General features: G+C 37.1%; 2 protein-coding genes across 4 annotated transcripts in view; one reads left to right on the forward strand and one right to left on the reverse strand.

Annotated features, from left to right (window-relative positions):
* The window catches only part of LOC132837848 (centromere protein P-like), a 69802-nt gene extending 58757 nt beyond the window's left edge, over positions 1 to 11045 (forward strand). For both annotated transcript variants that reach the window (XM_060857756.1, XM_060857757.1), the window contains exons 7-9: positions 7748 to 7827; positions 8359 to 8450; positions 8934 to 11045. In XM_060857756.1, coding sequence (XP_060713739.1) covers positions 7748 to 7827; positions 8359 to 8450; positions 8934 to 9052 — 291 coding nt within the window. In that variant the 3' untranslated portion in view covers positions 9053 to 11045. The remainder of the gene's footprint in view (positions 1 to 7747; positions 7828 to 8358; positions 8451 to 8933) is intronic.
* Positions 9888 to 21206, reverse strand: part of ippk (inositol 1,3,4,5,6-pentakisphosphate 2-kinase) — a 17597-nt gene continuing 6278 nt past the window's right edge. Inside the window, exons 2-13 of one of the 2 annotated variants that reach the window (XM_060857755.1) lie at positions 20563 to 20622; positions 20296 to 20391; positions 20113 to 20179; positions 18972 to 19093; positions 18644 to 18733; positions 18256 to 18314; positions 17053 to 17125; positions 15267 to 15534; positions 13844 to 13979; positions 13461 to 13563; positions 13294 to 13373; positions 9888 to 11822 (exon numbers count right to left, since the gene is read on the reverse strand). In XM_060857755.1, coding sequence (XP_060713738.1) covers positions 11597 to 11822; positions 13294 to 13373; positions 13461 to 13563; positions 13844 to 13979; positions 15267 to 15534; positions 17053 to 17125; positions 18256 to 18314; positions 18644 to 18733; positions 18972 to 19093; positions 20113 to 20179; positions 20296 to 20391; positions 20563 to 20622 — 1380 coding nt within the window. In that variant the 3' untranslated portion in view covers positions 9888 to 11596. Of the gene's footprint in view, positions 11823 to 13293; positions 13374 to 13460; positions 13564 to 13843; positions 13980 to 15266; positions 15535 to 17052; positions 17126 to 18255; positions 18315 to 18487; positions 18734 to 18971; positions 19094 to 20112; positions 20180 to 20295; positions 20392 to 20562; positions 20623 to 21206 lie in introns of both variants that reach the window. The other variant, XM_060857754.1, reaches the window with a different exon arrangement.

Consider the following 21206-nt stretch of genomic DNA (forward strand, 5'->3'; position numbering starts at 1 on the left):
TTTAAGAACACATGAAGCGCCTGGCCATCACAGACCATAATGAGTGTAAGATCAAGGAGTTAGTGTTTGTGAGACATATAATTTGAATGATGACAGAGGCTGTGTTTGTCTCTGTCATGAAGAGACATCTCTGAAGTGCCATTTTTATGATGAGGTTGTTTAAATAGACAGAAACAATTCTCCATAAATCATCATTAAGTTTCCCTCCAGAGGAGAAAAACTTTGACATGTAAAACTGTAATATGTATTACTTGCTTTGCTTAAAGGGACAGTACTGTAATCTACCTTTGGGATAAAAATGGAGGTTGACTTCACAGTGTAAGCATTACACAGATTATATAAAAGGTACAAGACTCTTTTAAAAATATCAGTTACAGATGATTTTGTGGCCCTGGTTGGAATATTGACTTGATGGAGGATAGGACTATGTACATTTGTTCTGTTCATCCACCACAACATGCAATTTCACTATTAAACTCATTTCTTGCTAATGAGAAAAAATGATGTGGTGTTGAGCAGGGTTAGAATAAATACCTCTGGCCTTTGTTAAGCATGCTAATCTAGAGCACAAACACATTGTAAACTAAATTGACATGATTGCAGACGAATGTACCGAATTTCAGTTCCAAATATTCAACACAAAGCCTGATTTGACTAATTACACTCATAAATAAGGAGAGCTAATCATTATAATGAGGTGATATTTTGCAGAAGTGGAACAAGTACTTTGGCCTAGTATCCAGCTGGATAAGACAAGCCACATTTTTATAGGTAGTGAACTGACTTGATGGAGGATGGTGATTTATAGATTTCTGTTTTAACCATGCAGCAAAGTATTAAAGTATTAAACTTTGTTTAGTTTCCTGCTATATATAAAGATTAAGATGCAAACACTTTTTGAAATTTAATTTTTTTTAATGGTTTGATTGCCGATTACTAGCTTAAAGTTGGTGTCCAATTTAATAAGTTAAACTCTTTTTTTTTTTTTACTAAGAAGAATCAATTCATTAAGAATAAGTATATATTTTTGGAACATATACAACAGAATCAGAATCAGGTTTATTGGATACTTCCTTCATTTCAGGTCTTGGGAAATGGTAGTGCCCAGAAATATGTTATGTTGTGTTAAATATTTACCAACAAGGCCGAACATTTTTATATACATTGCATTCGGTGAGAGTTACTTATGAATACAGTCTTCAAAAAAACTCTAAATCTAAAATGTTATACTTTGACTCATTTTTAGACCCTTAAGTTGTCTTCGGTGTCATGTTACAAGCTCTTCACAGCTGGATTCATCCTTTCTTCAGAACCTCTGCATGTTTGTCAGCTTGAAAGGGGACCATCACTGAAGAGATATTTTAAGGTCTCTCCAGAGATTGGGTTCATGTCCTCGGCCACTCAGCAACATTTGCCAACTCGGGCCCTTTTTTTTTTTTTTTTTTTTTTTGGGTTATTTTGGGTCATTGTCTTGTTGGAAAGTTTACCTGTGCTCTATCAAAGGTCTTGACTGCTCTTGAGGGTTTTTTTTTTTCTTTCAGGAATATGATCTATTCATCAGGAAAAGCCTTCTAGTGCTTGCTGCTGTAAAAAACATTTTCACAGCATGATGTCATCACTGTGTTTCACAACAGAGATAGAATTGGCCAGGCAATGAGCTGTCCCTGTTTTTTATTTTATTTTTTTTTTTTGTCCAAAATTAACACTTGTAATTCATACAGTATTTATACTGTAAACTCATTCTAAAGAATGAGTTTAGTTAGAATTTCATCACACCATGCAATCCTTTATCTCATGGCATAAAAGTCCTTTAGGTGCCTTCTGGAAACCCAGAGTGAACCATTTTATGTTTTACTCAATCTGAGCCTTTTACTCAGGTTTTTATTTGGCTCCTTTATCAAAAATACCAGATGATTACTGTTCTTTTGGCCGGTTCTCAGTTACCTCTCTGACCAAAGTTACCTCTCTGACCTTGATGTAGAAAGATTCTTATTTGGTTCTGGAATTGATTTAATCCTGCAAAATTCTTTGTTCCTTTCCTCAGATCTGTGCCTCAACAGAAGTCTAGAGGTCTACAGAAAATAAGTGTGGTTGTGGCTTTAACATTGAGGGTGTGTCTCTTCAAATCATATACTATCAACTGAATTTAACATAAGCAGATATGGGACTTGAGCTGGCGGGACTTGAGCTCAATTGGGTTTAAAGATTTATGTATTTTTGCATGTAGTGGAGAATCTGTTTTAAAGTAAGTTTAAGGCCATAAGGTAACCAAATGAGAAAAATGTCAAGGGAACGCATTATATACAGCTTAGTGTGTACAGATAGACCTCATGACTACAGGATCTAATTAAAATAAAGTGTACAGATTTGAAGAGGATCGGAGCATATTTTATATAGCTAAGCTTTTTTTTTATCTTTCAGCATCGATCCCCACCTCTGGCTTTAACTATAGCTTTTGATGTAGATGTTACTCAGATGTTAAGCTGTCATATGACTCATCTAATGCCTAAGCACAGCTGCTGTTTTTTATAGTAAGAGAGAATCGAACAGGATGAGCCGGTCATCATAAACCGAGTATTTTGTTCATCATATACCAAACACATGTGAAAACATTTACAGGAAAAGCTGGGACAGAAAAAAGTCTCCTCCATGTAACATCTGATGAAATCCTGTCTTGTGATTTGAAGGAAGAGGATTTTCTTTACAGTACGGTGCAGACACGGTCGAGTTTATTTAATGATTTCTTATCATGATGTAATAGATGAAAATAAAAAGCAATAAAAAACAGGGATGCATGCGTATTCTTGCAAGATGTTTTTTTGCTATTCGCTGATACTGATATCAATACTAGTCATGTTTAAACAGTAGACTTCACTTAATCAGAATTCAGTTACCTGTTATGAATAGGTTAACATTTCAAGTATGTTTCTTTTGTTTGTTTCTTTTGAGAGATTAACTCTATTAACTCTTTATTCTATTAACTGTTTAATGTAACATTTTTAATAGGTCTAGTTTGAGAGATAATAAATCTATCTCTCCTGTTTACTAATGATCGAAACCTTTTTGCCAGACTGTCTTAAAGAGGGCATAACTGACTGGTTATAAAGCAGGTAATCTTTTTAGCTATGTCCTAGCTTTAATTACAAAATGTTCAAATAAAAACATGGCAAGTAATTGGGAAAAGTGAAAATTCTGTACATTTGGGGTTTGTTGCCATAATGGAACATCTTGCTCTGCACAATCATGACACATTAGCACAGTGTATAAAAGAGTTTTCTTAGGTTTCTGTGAAGGTTATGCTTCATTTGGTTATTATTTCATTTGGCTTTGTTTACTCTTTCCTGGTTTATATAGTAGATATATAGAAGAATAGTTATGTAGAAGTTAAAGAAGTTAGAAATTAGCTAGCTACATTGAATACAGTAGAGCTGCAGTGGAGAAGAGCAGCTTTTACATACCATAAATAAGATCAGATTCTCACAGATTCTTGAATTTTGGTTTACGTTGATGGCAAAAAAGTACTTGTACTATAGTTGAACTGTAATTAAAGTACAATTCATTATCATAACCCTTATTGTCAGTGATTTATAATAGATCAAGAACACCATTCTGGTATGAGGTGTTATCTTCAATGTCTCTTCTAGCATTGCCTAGATGGTTTATCAGGTTAATTGTATTGTAGAAAGATGTAGTTCCTCCTCTTGACATTTTCACAGAGGACAGTTTGCGGTCTGTTTGGTTTTGGTAGGCATTATTAATCAGGAAATGCGTCCGGATCGATGTCTTTTTGTGTTGTCTGTTGATTATCGACAGCGTACTCTAACCTTATGTCACAGATTATCGGTTGTATCGGCTGTCTGTATTGGGGGATGTTTTACAGGTATGAGTAAATGATTATTGGTATCTAAGTGTCCATGATTAAAAAGTTGATTCCAAAGAAAACACTATTTTATTGCAACTTTTTTCAGACTGTATATTCATGACATTTGAAGTTAAATACATGATATAATTGTGCATTGGTATTCTTTTGGGGAATATTGAACTTAAACTGTGTACAAGTAGGAATCGTCCACCCTGATATATATATATATATATTTTACAGTTTTGCCTTAAACAGCACACAAAACATGAAATATTTTCCTTTTCCCTTCGAGATTTTATTGTTCCTGAATCTGTGATCCAAAAGATTATTACCATTTGCTGTATACAACCACAAACCTCATAAAGTGAAGAGTTGTCTGAGAGAAAAAAGACCCAAATGTTGGTCAGAAACTATGATTATGTCATCCCGATATGCCTCTTTAATTGCATTTGCAACTTGTATAAAATGTAAGATGTCTTTTTCCACTGTGGTAGTGCTGGTGTTAGTCTCGTATGGATGTTTTTATATGGAAGGATTCACATTATGCCAGAAAACTGAGGTAGTCTGTTGTGGCATGCCTGGTGTCAGCACTTTCAGTGAAGGAGCTGTAGTTCTTTTCTGCACTCGAGCAGGGTACCTTAGGGCACGTTTTATTTAAAGTGCTCCCTACGGGCTACTGATTTAAAGGCATAGTTTTATGAAAAAATCTGATTTACACCATTCTCTGCTTACCACAAATGATTAGTTGATCATGGAAGACGTATTTGGTGTCAGATGTTTTTTTTAGATGACAAACCATCGCCACTTCGTAGCTATTCAAAGTTAAATTAAATTTAAGGCTCTGTTATGCTGTGATGGACATTTGTGATGACATCATTTCGGTGTATATGTGTATTGATTGGCTTTATCCTATACTGAACATTTTCTGTCCTGGTTGGCGTAGTCTTGTCCACAATAAACCCACCTGTGTGTGATGTATGAAAATGATGTAAAGGATATACTATGGCCTTTATATTTACCAGATCGCCAACCTAATTTAACAGTGATGTGTCTGACAACACCAGGAAGAACAGCCTTCATCGTCCCAGTACAGTTTCAGAGACCTACACAAGACATGAGAGGTTTTTCTGGTGGCTCATGGTGGCCCAACACCTTACTAAATCATTTTCTGTTGTTTTTTAATTTCACTCAAACCACTAGAAATTATAATTATCCTTTAGGCCCCATGTCTCAACTTTTGAAGGCAAATTTTGAAGCATTGCTGTAGATAGAAAAACACATCCACTGTGAACACAAGTGTGTAAGTTCAGACCATCTCAGTTTATCATATTATTCATTTAAAAACCTTCAACACATAGTTTAAAGCATGTGTTTAGTGCCAATACTGCAGCTGCTTAAGAAACATAGAGCAAAGATAGTTTTAAGTAATAAAATGGCTGCAGGCTAAGAGAGTGATACTGTATTGTATTGCAAGCTGTTCATACTTTTCTGACACCTTAATAACTTGACAGGAATCTACTGAGGGGATCGGCGTCTTTTACATTTACATTTACAGCATTTGGCAGACGCCCTTATCCAGAGCGACGTACATAAGTGCTTAAGTCTCTAACATTGGATACATTAATGCTGGCTTACTAGGTTACATACTTAAGATACCATGAGTTTAAAACATTGTTCAAAGTTACAATGAAAAAGTGTCAAAGGTTGTGTTTTTTATTTTATTTTTATTTATTTTTTTATATAAATGCAAAAGATTTAAAAAAAAAAAAAAAAAAAAAAAAAAGAAGTGCTAGTTGAAGTATTTCCTGAATAAGTAGGTCTTCAACCGCCGTTTGAAAATAGCCAGTGACTCAGCTGGTTTTCCCAGGAACAGTGAATAATGGCCAGGTTTTGTTGGGTGCCTGAAATAATGGCTTAAATGAGAAGCTTAAGATGAGGTGAGGAGATGGAAATTTTAATTTTATTTAATCGTAATTGTACATCATACAAAACAGTAAGGGGTTAAATGATCAGAGGTCCATTGGCCAAGTAGAGTTATACCAACATAGCTTGAACCGCAAGGTGTATAGTAATATGTGCTAATATGTCATTACATAACATAAAAACATGTTAAATTGTATATATGAGGAGCTATAGATATCAGAAGGAGTCTCCAGATCCATCTTTTTATAACAGTTAAAGCTATATCTTTTAGCACAGGAGGCTTTGCAGTTTCTTGGAAACATGTCCAGTTTAATAACTTACCAAGACAGACAAAAAGACATATATGTTTTCCAGGCAGTAAGTCATTCTTTTTTTTTTTAACTGAGTTTTAAGTACTAATACATTTTAATATAGTAAGTAGTAGGTCACTTTTAGCTCTGATTTTATCTTTGCACATATTCACTGATGATAACATCATAATAACAGAATATGTTATTATGCCAAAAGGAAACAGGCTTTCTGATTTCCTGTAAAAAGCATCACTGAGAGTATGTGTGAATTTTATTTTATATATAAAATCATTTAAGAATGCACGAATCAAACAGAGTAATCTACTGTGTAAGAAAAATACAGTCTGGTTTCCATCTCTAGATGAAATGTGCACCTTCAGCTATAGTGCAGACACGACTGACCACCAGTGAGGATTTTCTTTTTTTTTTTTTTCTCTCGGAGAAACTCTTGAATTTTTTTTTTTTTTTGAAGACTGAATGTCTGCACAGGAAGACTGGGGAATAGATTATCTGTGGTGGGCTTTACGTAATAACTTGAGAATGGAAAGACATTGTTTTTTAAATGGATATTGGATGTTTTGTCTGTTTTTGTGTGTTCGAGTAAAAAACACAGAATATTCTCATGGTCACTAAGAGGTCAAATCATTTCATATATATTTATATCTACTTAAATCTGCACCATTAATCATTGTTAAATTGAACTTGGATTATATTGATGCCTAGTGCACAGCAGAAAATGATGGTTAGTAATAACGCCAGATATTTATTACTGCTTGAGTCCTTAATGGGAATGGTCTTGTCTAAATGTCATTTTAAGAGTGAGAAAAGTAAACAAACATTTTTAATAAGATATATTCTAATGTGTCTCTATAAAGTGCATTACTAAGACGCTGGGCCATCATGAATTATCAGAACATCATTGACTTTGATTCTCCAAGTCTTTCAAAATGTCCCCTAGGTGTTAAACTCAGCTGAAATGTTGCGAGCGCGCCGGTTATTGCATGTGATTTACGTTATTTTCATTTCCACCAAACCATTTGATGAGCCCCTGTGGATTGAGCTCCTAAGATCTCATGTTAGTTTCTTCTCAATGCTGTACACACAAAACATCAGAATAAAGCTGGCAGTAATGGATTGATGCAGCTTCTATTGGGCTCAGGGGACTTTGGGAACCAACAAAAGCAAAGGTAGCAGGAGGTTTTTTACTCTCATGAAGTTCTGAGGTGAAGCTCGCAGTTGCTAAAAGGTCAGGTTGATCACCATGAGAGTGTATTGGACACTGAAAAGTTTTTACTGCATCTGGTGTAAACTGAGCTTTACCCACATTCATTCATTTATCTGTCTTTAGTAACTGCTGTATCCAGGTCAGGGTTGCTGTGTTATTTCTCTGTATTTTTCTTTAGAATATAGGGAGTTGGTGATGGGAACAGGAACTGATTTATGTACGGCAAATGGTGAAATTTGACAAGCAACATAAAACAACATTAGCTTAATTACTATAAAGTTATTAGTAAAATCTGTGTTTCTGAGAAACTCTAGTTACTCAGCAATGCATTGTGTATCATCGCATTCCATGGGGTAAATTCCATCGCATTTACGCCATGGATACAAGCAGTGTAAAATATAAAATAAACCTCTAAACAACCTGAACTTGGTCTCATTTGTGTTGCAGGAGAAATACCCAGATTTGGTTCAAATTCCTGAGGGCTGCAGATCTGAGATCATGTTGATCCAGAATCCACAACTTCCTGGGTACGCTTTTTTATATTTGGCAATTCCGTATTCAATACTTTCATTCATTGTTAGCATTATTCAGTCACACTGCATTGGTTAACTCTCTCAACACGACACCCAGATCTAGAGTCTCACACTGATGTAAAAAACACATCAAATTGTTATAGTTCACCTCCACAGCACCAGTGTTGTATTCTGGATGTTTCTGTATAGAAATGGAGACAGGGATTCTTCAAGACCTGTTGTGTTTTTTTTTTTTTTTCAGACTTGCAGGACAGATCTGTAGCTTTAACCAGTAAAGAGTCCCAAATGTACCACCTTTCCAGTTCAAGTAAACTGAGAGCTTGTAGAGGTTACATGTGGGCATTTTGCATTAGTACAGGATCATAACCAATGAGATGACAGGCATTTGTGTAGGAACATTTTAAACCTACATCTGTTACAACACTTCAGGAAGGAAACCATACGGGGTTTTTTTTTTTTTTTTTTTTGCTCGGTTAGATTTTGTGTCCAAATGGAATCATCAATACAGGTCTTTCTCTACTCCAGGTGTACAATGAGCATTTTCTGGAACATTACCGTCAGCACAGAAGGAACTGTCAAGCCAAAGATTGACCTACTGATGAAAATACCTGAGCAGGGTGAGGAAACTTTTTTTTACTGAGATATGAAACATTCAGAACGTTTTAGATCATTTCACTGTATTTTCTATTGTCTCACTGTATTGTTTGCTCACTTCCTTAAAGTTTCAATGTCGAATTCAGAAGAACGTTAGTTGCCAAATTAAAAACTTCATTTATTTTCCTTCTCTCATTTAAAATAAAGACTCCTAGGCTACTTGTCTGCCAAGACATCTATGTATATTTAAAGAAGACCAGACATACGATATGCTTGTTCTGTGTGCCCTGGATATCCATGTGAATTGATTTTAATGGTAATGAACTAGTGCTCTTTGTACTTTGTGCACATGGGATGGTTGAAGATTAGGCACTGATTCTCCAAATCTAGCACAGATGCCTGAACTTGAGAAGCCGCTTGAGACTTATAAATAAAAGTAGACTGTTGTTAAATGTTATTGTCTGTGCTGTAGGACTGATGTTAAAGCTCTCTTTCTTTATTAACAGCTCAAAAACTGGATAAGGAAAGCGTGGTGGAGTCGGCACCGGAACACTTTCGGAGTCTCCTGACGGTGTTGGGAGTGGAAGCTACAATCGAAAGTTTAATACAATCCGTCTCTTTTTAAACAAATCAGACAACACAAGAAACTGTTAAAGCAAATGTAGGTTTGCTTTATAATTTTATTCAGTATAAACACCACCGTATTGTCTATTAAGAAATGTATTAATGCTATCTGTACACAATCCGTCACCACATGTACACATAGCGTATGTAAATATACATCATTAGACAATAGCTAGAAAAATAAATAATTTAAATAGAAAATGTGACCGCAAAATCCACTTTGTCTTTTGAAATAGTGAATAGTTTAGTCCTTACTTTATCGGTATCACAGTGATTGTGATTTCTTGAGAGGATTAATAGTAACCTGGGTTTCAGTTTAGCAAGTACACATCCTTTAGTTTCTTGTAGTGAGTCAGTCAACGTTTTGCTCCCTGCAAGTCAACCTTTAGATTTTGCTAGACTTCTGATTTGGCCTTCACCGTACCCACAGGCACTGCCAATCAAAAGCTTTCACACTGTAATGAACCCATCTAATATACTGTCAAATTAACTCTGTTTAATTAAGGAACGCAGAGATGTGAATTAAAGTTAAATCAGAAAAGGCCAAAATCTTGCTCACTCTTTTTAGGCTGTAGTAGACCAAGCCCAAGCATCCGGCTTGATATAAATGAATTCAACACACCCTATACAGAGCTCGTCTACATCTACACGTACTTTTGCTGATCGATGTTTATTATCTACACTAAAGATTTGCATCTTTAGAACATCTCTGTCACTCAGTGATTAAACTGTAATCAAACAAACTCCAAGAGTTCAAACTTTTGACTGGCAGAACAGATCAAATAGTTATGCTTTAACACCCCAAACTTTCAGTCTTGCACAAAAATTTGTCAAAAATCTTTTGCATTAGAGTAACATCAACATCTGATTTCACTTAAAACTACAAAAATGCTGTTTTACTCTTTCATATGTGATGACTACTGAACTTAAATTGTGCAGCACAAAGTACAAACACCTACAGAGGTACATTAGGAGGAACAGTAAAGAGTTTGGCCGATATTAAAGGCTGTCCAAGAAAATCCTCTGAACTGTCGATTAAGGCCTCGAGATCTGACATGTAAAAAGTCTGATCATGTCATAGAATTGTTCAGTTGTTTAACTAAAGAGAAAAACAGGACTTTAGTGGTTTAAAATCAATACTATTAGACACAGCATTCACTAGATCACGTGAGGTGGAAGAAAAAAAATTTAAATAAATAAAATAAAAATATCACAGCACTGGTCAAAGCAATGATGCATCATGAGTCTGTGGATGAACACAGACATGCATCTGATCTGGCGTTTCTAAGCTGATACAAGCTCAACTACGAGCATGTGCGTACAAAGTCCTTCAATGTTACTGTATGTATAGTGTTTAGTTCAAATGATCACACACAAGTAGTTTACATTTGTCTCTATAAAAAGATTTGGCTTTAGTAAATGCTGTGCTTTCTGCTGGAATTAAATCTGCCAGACGTACGCAATGAGCCACAAGCAACTTCATTAAAACTATGTTATTATAAAGAAGCCATTAAAAATTTAACAAACTTCTTTAAGTCATGAAGTTTTGGAAAGTGCCAGCTTGGCTCTTTATACTCATGTGCAATTTGTATGTTGAACGGCTTTGGTCTGCATATACAACCTTTTACCGACGCCGAATCTGGTTTAGGGCCAAACGAGAACACTCTCCAAAACATACTCTCCCTTCTTTCACTTAAAAGGAAGAGCTCTTTATTTAAACCTGGTCTGCATCCACTGCATCTGTTATAGCACACAAATTACCAGAGGTTGTTCATGGTAATTACACATGCTACACTTTAGGTGGAGGGAAATTAAGCAAAGAACGAGTAAATGGGGGAATGGAAAACGCCGGGAAAACACGTCCAGTAAAAACATAACGGATCGGGAACATATTAAGCAGCAAACACATGCAGTGGTTAAACATTTGTCATCAGCAACCAATGTGCTTTTTTTTTTAACTGTGGAAAGAAAGAAAAAAGAGGAAAAAAAATAAAATAAAATCACAAGCCCCATCAAAGATGATTTGAGAAGCTTGATTACTTAACATAAATAATAACTGACTATGGTACAGTACTTACTGAACGTACAAAAAAGCGACAGCCTTGAGCTAAACGCATCAACATGCATTCGTCTAGCCATATTGTAAATCCTGTTAATGTCAGTGGTCACAGACCTAAACGTTATGGAGTAGTAGTCTCATTTCACATCAAGTATCCATCTTTATTTGAATTACCCCTCACTGTAGTCTTTACACAGAGACACAATCACTCCATGTGAAGAAAGCCACTCTTGGCACTAGAATGCGGTTGTTATATGACCCCCCAAAACAAGCCCTTCCCTTCTCTGTGCCTTTCATTCTTTGAAAGGTTCAGTCACTTCCAGGTTTTAAAAAAAAAAACAAAAAAAAAAAAAAAAAACATGGCACACATCTTAATGAAGTGTGGATACAAATAATAATAATAAAAAAAAACCCAGAATAATACACACAGATCCATCGATGACATGAGAAGCAGCGTGTGGAGCAGAGCCGTGAAGAAAGCGAGGTTCATACGGGGTGGAAGAGCAGCGTGCAGTCCTGCCGCTCACTGTAAAGGCTGGAGGGAGGCAGCTCCTTTGTGTCAATTGTGCTCTTCAGGTAATAGTTGACGATTTTGGTGTCGAGTTTATACTGGTGAGGGATGCTCTCGTACGGCTTAGGATCCAGATCCAGGATGGAGACGGAGAACGCAAAACGAGATTTCGTGGGTTGGATTTCTAAATGAGGCTGTAGTCTGTAAGAACAGAGTTCAAGTCAGAATAACAAGCCATGCCAGATTAACTTTAATCTGTGTACAGACATTATACACGAGTGGGGTTTACAGACATGGACAAATTGCTCCCTCACTGACTCACTCGGTGCACTAAAGGCCTCTTTCACAGGAGGGAGGTCTTAATTAGTTCTTAGTAGACCAATTAGTAGACTTCTGCATGAGTCATTGATGAAAGGGAGGAAATGAGCATGAAACCACATCAGCATGGTCTGTATTTGCACTTCTGCACATGCAAAAACACACACACACACAAACACAAACACACACACACAGCAAATGCAAGCTACATTCAACCCTTTTGCTGTCATGGTTTTCACTGCTATTGGTCATATTCACTCAGAGTAACAAAGATGGAGCAGGGACATGAGACATGATGTGTACAGCCTAAATGTCTCAAAAATATAGAACAGCATAGTTTGCCCACATTAAGAACTTCAGTTCATGTCTGTAAAACATGGATGACTACAGCACAGCCTAGTGGTGCCTGGCTCTGTAAACAGTGCTGCTGGTCTTAATCATGGTGTGTGTGGAATTACAATTGCTTACAATATGGTGCAATATTTTTCACCACAACCACAATATTTATATACACACACACAATTTTCCAAGAACATAACTGTAGATTTCACTTTATGCACCTTAGTTTTCGTGTTTGGTTTTAAAGTCATTAAGCTCATGTCTGTAATCACACATTGGTGGCCTCATAAGAAACTTTGTTAAAAAGGTCCATTCACTTTTATTTCAAATTCTTAATGCCTGTATGTCCAACCTGGTGGAGTTTCCTTTTGGTTTAAATAGCTTTACAAGTATATAACACAGTACATGTACGTGATGGCTGTTAGTGCCATGGACATCGGTCACTAAGCAACAACGCGATGGCAGAACAATGTGTTCTAACCAAGAAAAATGTAGTGTGTTTTAGAAGACAGATTATTAGGACGTTTCTCTTAGTGGTAACGTCAGGAGCAGACGAGAAGTTTCTGGTAAATCGATTAAGTTCATTAAATTAAATCATGTCGTTTCCGTAGCTGAGCAACATATGACCGAGAGAAACAACTAGTCATATTTGTGAAGGTGGAAAGCAGCACCAGCTGTTTTCCACTCACTGTAGATAATATTTGTGTGGCAGTCTGCAAAAACCTAGCACTTCTTGCCATGTCTGATCTCCAGGAAGCAAACAAAAGAGACACATTAGACACAACGTTAATGTTTACAGAGATCGAGTGGAGAGACGATGTGGCTCGACAAGGAGGATGAAATCTTTGAATCCAATTTTTTCCTTTTCATTTTTAAGGCTACAGATTTTTTTTTTTTTTTAAATGTTTGTATAATTTCAGTTTCCAGAAATATAAATAGTAGATGTCAAAACGTGACCATGTGAACAGCAGGTCAAATCTCTAATCTCACACACAGCACACATACTGGGACTCACTTTTCATCTTCTCCACAAGGTGCGAAGGTGATCATGATGGAGCAATCCTTAGCGGTCATTGCTACTCTGTACTGAAGAACCTGCATTGTTTCAGAAAGTGAAGTCAGTGCGTGTAACTTATTACCTTCAAACACAACGAGTGAAGCAGATACTGTTAAAAGTATTACCTTTGCAACTGCATATTCTATGGAGCCATCGTCTTCAGAAGGACACGTTTTCACCTTCTCCAGGAAACTCGAGTCATAAGGACCATCGATCTGCAATCTGTTCCTGAACCCCACAGAATAATTTCGGTTTATTGGTTCAGTAGATTCTAGAGTATTAACTTTTACAATTGTTTGGTTTCAATTTTAGATTAAAAGAAATGATTATTATTATTTTTTTTAATTCATTAAAGCAAAATCAATCAGCACATTAATGCCACCTAAAGTTAAATAAATCACTGCACTGTAGAACTCAAGCTCATAGATCAGCCTGTGTGTTTTCTCCACCTAGTGCTAACAACATATCATTACAGTCTAGTGGAGAGTTGTGAAGGTCGAAAACTCACCTTTCTTTAGGAAACTCCTCCAGATATTGCTCCACTCTCTTGTACAGTGGGTAGAGGCCTTCAATGTCAAGGTTGTCCATCATCTGGGCTTGGAGGATTTTGGCAAGGACGCAGTCTTTGGGAAGACCAGGACTGCCTGCAAATATGACAGAAATTGCTAACCAAAAAATAAATAAATAATCAGAGCCAGATGTTATGTTCAGGTGTAACAAACCTCATACACACAAATGTGTGTTGTCTTTCATTTGGTTATAAAACCTACTGCTAATCGAAGCAACAGCTAGGCAGTTATTGTATAAAGATTGTAAACTCGCTTAAAATTCCCGTTCAATTACATTTTTCATGAGTTGTTTTTTTTTATTAAGATGGACAAACTGAGCTCACTTTGGCTCTAAGAAGGCTGTGTATATTTACTGTACGTTTTAACAAAGATTCTCTACATTTTGTGTGCACGCTTCACATTCATTATTGCAGGTGTGCACAAGCCACATGTAAACTCTTGAATGTTCAAACTCTCTCGTGTCACATGTAATCGGTGACAGGCTAGTGCCAGATCACAATACGACCATACAACGTGTGCATGTTAGCTAGTGAATGAGAGTTATAGCAGCAATACGGCCATACGAGTGAGTAGATGAGCCTTAAATGGTCCAGAAAATATGACTTCAGTTTATAGAAAACACAGAGAGATCCGCCAGTAAATAAATAGAGAGGGTTGCGTCAGGAAGGGCATCCGGTGTAAAGCGTGCCAAATTTAAACAGGAATTTCATACTGGATCGGTCCAGGCCCGGGTTAACAACAAATTGGACTACTGGTTGGTCGAGGTAGGTTGTCTGTTTTGAGGACAAGGTCAGAGAGGATAGATTGAGATGGTTTGGACATGTACAGAGTAGGGAGATGGTTATATTGGTAGAAGGATGATGGAGATGGAGCTGCCAGGTAGGAGGTCAAGAGGAAGGACAAAGAGGAGATATATGGGTGTGTTAAATTAAGGTAATTGGTGTGAGAGTAGAGGATGCTGAGGACTGAGTTAGGTGGAAACAGATGATTCACTCTGGCGACCCCTAGTGGGAAAAGCCGAAAGAAGAAGATTCAAGAAAGATATAAATATATATGTATATATCCCCAAATCATGATTTAATAATAACTAAAAGCTAGAAAATGATCAGAACTGTGTAGGTGTGCCACGTCACAGACGGACAGCGGCATCTCCACAGCAAAAGTCAAACAACTTCTGAACAGTGCTAGAAAAGAGTGCAGGAATGAGTGGAGCTTCCACAATGCTTTTGTTTTTACACAAGTCAGCACAACAAAAATCGTAAGTAAGATTGAAGTTTTTTGTGCATGTCAGTACCAGTACCCCTTCCAGACAGTTTAAAACTGACAGATGATCTACAGTTATGTGTAAGAAGCGATCCTCACCGTTGCGTAGCAGATCTCTGTGAAGTGGACTGGCTTCACAGAGCACTCTGCCGTCAGAGAGCTGCATCTTCCTCGGTTCTACAGAGCGATTCGAGTCTCCGGTACTTAGCAGAGCGCTGCAGATCACCTGAATGAACTCACTGAGGACAGTTTTGCTGGACTGGTGCCCGTTGCTGTGGTGGAAGTAGGGCCACAGGTGCTGGACAAGCTCGTTTAAGTCGGGTTGTTGCTTGGCATCATCTTTGCAGCTGTATATCAGTTCTCCACCCTGAATTTAAAAAAAAAAAGGCACACAAAACTTCTCTTTCTAACCAGGCTTTAGATACACAAGTGTAGCCATGAGATAAGGCTATTACACAGCAAGTGGGATTGACTATATGCAGTCAAACTCTTCTTAAAAAAATGCATTTGATAATGTGTTTTATTTATTTAAAAGATCCAGTAGCCAAAACATTTAGGCTGTTTGTTTTAATAAACTTGTGTTAAAGAAAAAGCTTCATTTTTACTGACTGCCAGACCATAAGTGGTGACATGGCCAGCATGCTCTCATTAATCACACGGGCAATACAGCTTTTAAACTGGCAGCGGTGACAGAGACAGATGAGTAAAGGTGAGAATTTACATGTTTCTTGTTTTATAGCCTGAAACATTATGAAATACAATAATCCACACATGGATGATTATTTTAGTCCACTCATTTACAGACTAAAATAGTCATTAACTGAAGTTACTCCAGTTATTTACAGATCACCAGATCCCTGTATCAGGTATTCCTGTATTTTAATCTAGCAAACCAGTTTCTGAAGAAAAAAAACTACTCAGTGAAACGTGTCAGACAGGAACCAGGACCTTCATATACAAATGTGTGCATCACAAATGAAGCAGCAACAGTCAATAAGAAGTGTAATGTGACCATGTTCCTGAAGGTCCCATAATATGAAACTAACTCCTAAACTGACTCTTGACTCCCTTTGGTTTTTGAGCATTTTGTACAAAGCTTTTTTTTTTGAAGATGAAACCTCTGGAGAACATCCCACTATCTCCTCAGGATCTCATGACAAATATAAAACAAGCAGCAAGCCAGTCGGGCTTGTTTGTGGAGATGTTTAGTCATCCAGGTCATGCAGATTGTCTCACAGTGATGGAACTTTGGGACTGGATGATGTTTCAACACTCTGTGCTTTACCATTCTATCGGTTCTAATGAGTGGTGAGAAAGTCCATGTTAGTTGAACATTGTGTGTAATTCAGTCCTGTCACCAGTTTTTTTCCTTGAGAGTGTATATTATGTGCACATATATGTATAGATGAGCACAGGTACTAATCTAGGACTGTGGTAGCCTAGTGTGTAAGGTGTCACAGGACCACCAAGCATCCACTGTTGGGCCCCTGAGCAAGCCCCTTAACCCTCAATTGCTCAATTGTATAAAATGCAAGTCGCGCTGGATAAAAGTGTCTGCTAAATGCTGGAAAAGTAAATGTAAGGGACATCTACATAAAATCACTGGGGATTTCTTTTCAGAACTGCCTGACAAAAAACTAACCTCGGGTATTTTTTATAAAATCCCAAATGATGTGATGATGGCGACATCATCTGACCAGTCAACTGGCTATTTTTAGCACCTATATCCCTTTTGAAGCTCTTGGGTCCCTATTCAGCCTAATGTCAGAGTGGTAGTGTAACTGGTACATAACTGGTGTATCAGCCTGTAATATTCCATACAGATCATTTTACTGATTTTAATGTATCGTTCTTACATAACCCATTAAAGAGTCTTTTAACTTACCTTAAATATTTTCAAATTGTTTTGTGGTTCTTCCAACAGGTTCTTGATTGCTATATACATTCTCTGTTTGCTCCTAGAAAAGAAACGCACATCAGCACACGCAGCTTCTCGTTCTCAAGGTAAGTTCTGGATTCTGTTCCACGGAGAACCTCACATTAGATTTATATTTGTGGGAGAGGTTTTAATGAAACCCAGAGATCTGCATCCATCTATTTCCGTTTCATTTGTAAAACAATGTAAATTACTAAAGCCAAAAGACACCCATTATCAGTCTCTGCAAGATTTTTTTTACATGGCCAAATAACAGACACCTGACCGAAATCCATTTATTGATTTTTTTGATTTCAGGAAGTGATGGATCACTAAATAAAAGCCAACAATTTAAAAGAATGAGTCAGATGATGCTGGTGCATTTCAAACAGGTGCAAATAAGGAAAGATTAAAATGTTTTAAATAAAAAAATAAATGTACGTAAAGTTTGAATAGTTGGATTACGGGTCCTGTTTCATCACTCGCTCACTTCCACATACTTGGCAGATCTTACATTGTCATCTAAACCTGCTCAAAAACACCCCAAATGGTTTTCCTCTTTGGGCAAGTGTATAGGACCAAACACCATTTAGGGTTAAACTGGTTAAATTGACCCCTTCAACTCTTGGACTAGCATTCTTTATTTATTTCTTTCTTACTTTCAGCTGAATTATGAATCTTTGTAGGTTCACTAGATTTTTCGTGTCACTGTGCCTTCAACTTTTGCTATGGATAAGACTGTTTGCTAAATGATTAAATGTACACTACTGAGTCACTAATTCATTGCCTCCACCTTGGCTATTGTTTGGCATTTTGGTTATGTTTGCCCAACTGCATTACACACCAACCTTGCAGATGTACAAAACACCTCACCCTTTCCTCACACAGTGCGTGTTAACCCCAATGATCTATAAATAATAATGCCAACTAGAATCTAATGAAGAAAAGTATGACGAAATAGTACAAAAGCACCTAATAAAATGTCTACTGAAGGGGTCCGTGAAATTTTATGAAATAAAAATGTCCTCGCAGCTTTATATACCAATTCTGAGAAGTGTTAGAATTTATCATCGTTTTAATTATAAACTACTTTTCAGAAATGAAGACAACTGTGCTTTTATTAAGCTCCGTTGTAAGCCTGCAAAGTGCATTATAATTTCTGAAAGCACTCACCCTGAGAAGAGATCCAAGGGACAGTACCGACTCAGCCTGTTCCACTTCCCATTAGCTAGCTACAAATTGAACACAGAACGAAGCACAAATAAATCTGACTGATCTAAATTACATTTGTAATTAAGCCCAATTTACAATTGCATGCTATATAGCAAACTGCCGGTCGTTAAAGTCCGTATTTAGTAAATGAATGTAGCTACAAAAATATCATGGAAAAATCGAACTAAATTACATCTGTGGTTTTTGATGTAGCTGACCCTTTGAGGTAGTCAGTTATGAGCTGCCTGTTAATACAGAAGTTAAAGCAGAAGTAAGGAAACTTGTTCCTATTAGTATATAGAATATGTAACGACATTTGCATGACAGTTGCTTCGTAAAAGTCCCTTACCTTAAAATGCTGGTGCATACAAAATCGGCACACTTTTCTCTTACATTCCTTGGTAGCGTGTCTTGAAAAGGGAAGAAATCCACACTTTGGCTGCAATAACACAAGTTACAAGCAGAAAAAAAATTACATTCATGACCACTAATAAAATGTGCATAAAATGATTACGTGCGGTTCTTAACAGGAAACACATCACATTGTCTACCTGAACAAGCACTGCTACAATCTGTCCGTTTCATTCTTTAAGATTAGGTCGGCTTATGAAGTACATCAGCTGCTCACGCAGTGTCACTGCAGTGTTTTTTGAGGAGTTTTAACTCGCAGGCGTTACCTTAATTTCGACACACAGAGGAGGTCGGTGATCTCCAAAGTGGCACAGCGACAGGTGGGTGAGGTTGGGAAGACACAGGCCACACCCACTGAAAGTGTCCATCACTTTATCACACCGTAATTCTGCATGAGAACAGGAGAAACAAGACGTTCTACACTGAAGAACAAGAACATTATAAACCCATGGAAAAGTCAACTACACTTAAACAAATGTTTCCCAGAAGGAAGAGGGTCACAGGGAGCACACTCACAGCTGGAGCTAATCAGTAGAAAATTACTACTGTTTTTAGCAGTTGTTTCAAAAACTGCCTTTAAGAAATAGGGCAGGAAATAAAAAAGTCTATATACAAATATCATGTATCTAAAAACTACGGTGGCCGAGAAGTGCAAAACAAATTAACAAATCCAAAAACACACTAACAAATCCGAAAACACATTAACAAATCCGAAAACCGTTTCCCGGTTGTCTGACTTGTCGTTGTGTTTTCGGATTTGTTAATGTGTTTTCGGATTTGTTAATGTGTTTTGCACTTCTCGGCCACCGTAAAAAACCAACCTGCACAGTGATTATTCCATTTGGCTCATGTGATGCTAGTTGTTGTGTGTATCTGATTAGTATTGTTGTAGAACCTGCATTGTGCTGGATGTTTATTGTAACCTGCTGCACTTCTTGTTTTGCTAGAACTGTAGCTTTGCTTGCTGATCCCATCTTACACTTGACATATTTATACTCTACAGTTATGTGTACGATGCATCCTGTGCAGTTCACCGGGGTGTCGGACAAACAAGATTTGAATCCCTTGTGTGTGTGTGTGTGTGTGATTATATATATATATATGAATGAGAGAGAGAGAGAGAGAGAGAGAGAGAGAGAGAGAGAGAGAGAGAGAGATACACACACACACACACATATATACACACACAAATCTACTCATGTCAGATGGACCTACAGTATAAAGTATAAAGACAGACAGGAAAAGTCAAGACAGGCAACTTACTAGGCAGACAGATAGATACGGAGAGACTGAAGTACAGACGCAAAAACTGAACAGAAATCTAGACTTGCAGGCAGACAGATAGGTTTACATCTTTACGGACAGACACGCAGCGATCAAAAAAAAAATCAAACTGGTCTCATTTACCTGGGCGTTCTTGCTGGATCTTCAACGACAGCTTTCGTACAAAGTCCAACGGGAGTTTAACAACTTCCTGTGGACATTCAAAATACGTGTCAACCGACTCACAAGGTCACACCCTGTGATCAAGCAATCTGTATTATTTGTATTTTGTTGCCTTTTTTAAACAATAAAACAAACATTACTTACTCCACTGTGCACATATTTCTCCCCCAACAATGGCTTCATGACATTTCTGCTATAATCAACTATGTTGGGAATGTGTTGGAAAGCTTGTTCTGTTGTCTGGGTGGAGGGAAAAAACAAGATAAACCACTGTGTATCTAAAAACATATGAGCTGCTTCACATGAGTAACATCCAGCCTGACGACCACATGATTAAGGAAATTGCAGACTATTTAGGATAAATAGAAATTGTGATGAAAATTGTGATGTTAAGTCGTGATAGTCATGTACCTGATGTGTGTTTTGTGTTTCCTCACAAGGGTATTTCAAAAGCCGAAGGACTCTGGAGTGCTGATGAAAAAAAGAAGAAAAAAGGGGCATCTGTTAGTGTACAAACCCAACAAGTGTATTAACAGACACTATCGTGATGCCTGATTTGACTTATTTCCTGCCTGAACATTACAGATGCGAGCTCCTGCTCCTCCTCATTTCCTGTCTGGTTTAGAACAGATGTGTGTCAAATCTGTATATTTAGCCTAAATGTTTATGCTTTAAGCAAAGATAGACAATTATGACTCTATACCATAAATAATCGAATTATCATTTTATTAATCACCATGTTCAGTAAACACTAGAGTCTTGTTCACCCCATGTATTGAATTATTACAACACCGCACCCAAAAAGGCTTTAAATCTGCACCCTAAAAAGTGTTTATAATTACATAAGATAATCATAGTTACAAACAGGCTTGGTTTGTCTGAACTTTCTGGTATTTTCCATCCCCACCAAAGAGAAGGAATGCCAAGAACAGCATGTTAATATGCACACTAATAATCTGATTATCTAACTCAACTGGAATAAGCTTGTAGACGTTGGTCATGTAATGCATGATGTATAAACTGATCAGTCATATATTCTGTATTCATATTTTATA

Source organism: Tachysurus vachellii, chromosome 22, assembly GCF_030014155.1.
Source record: "Tachysurus vachellii isolate PV-2020 chromosome 22, HZAU_Pvac_v1, whole genome shotgun sequence".
In the NCBI taxonomy this organism is placed as follows: Eukaryota; Metazoa; Chordata; class Actinopteri; order Siluriformes; family Bagridae; genus Tachysurus; species Tachysurus vachellii.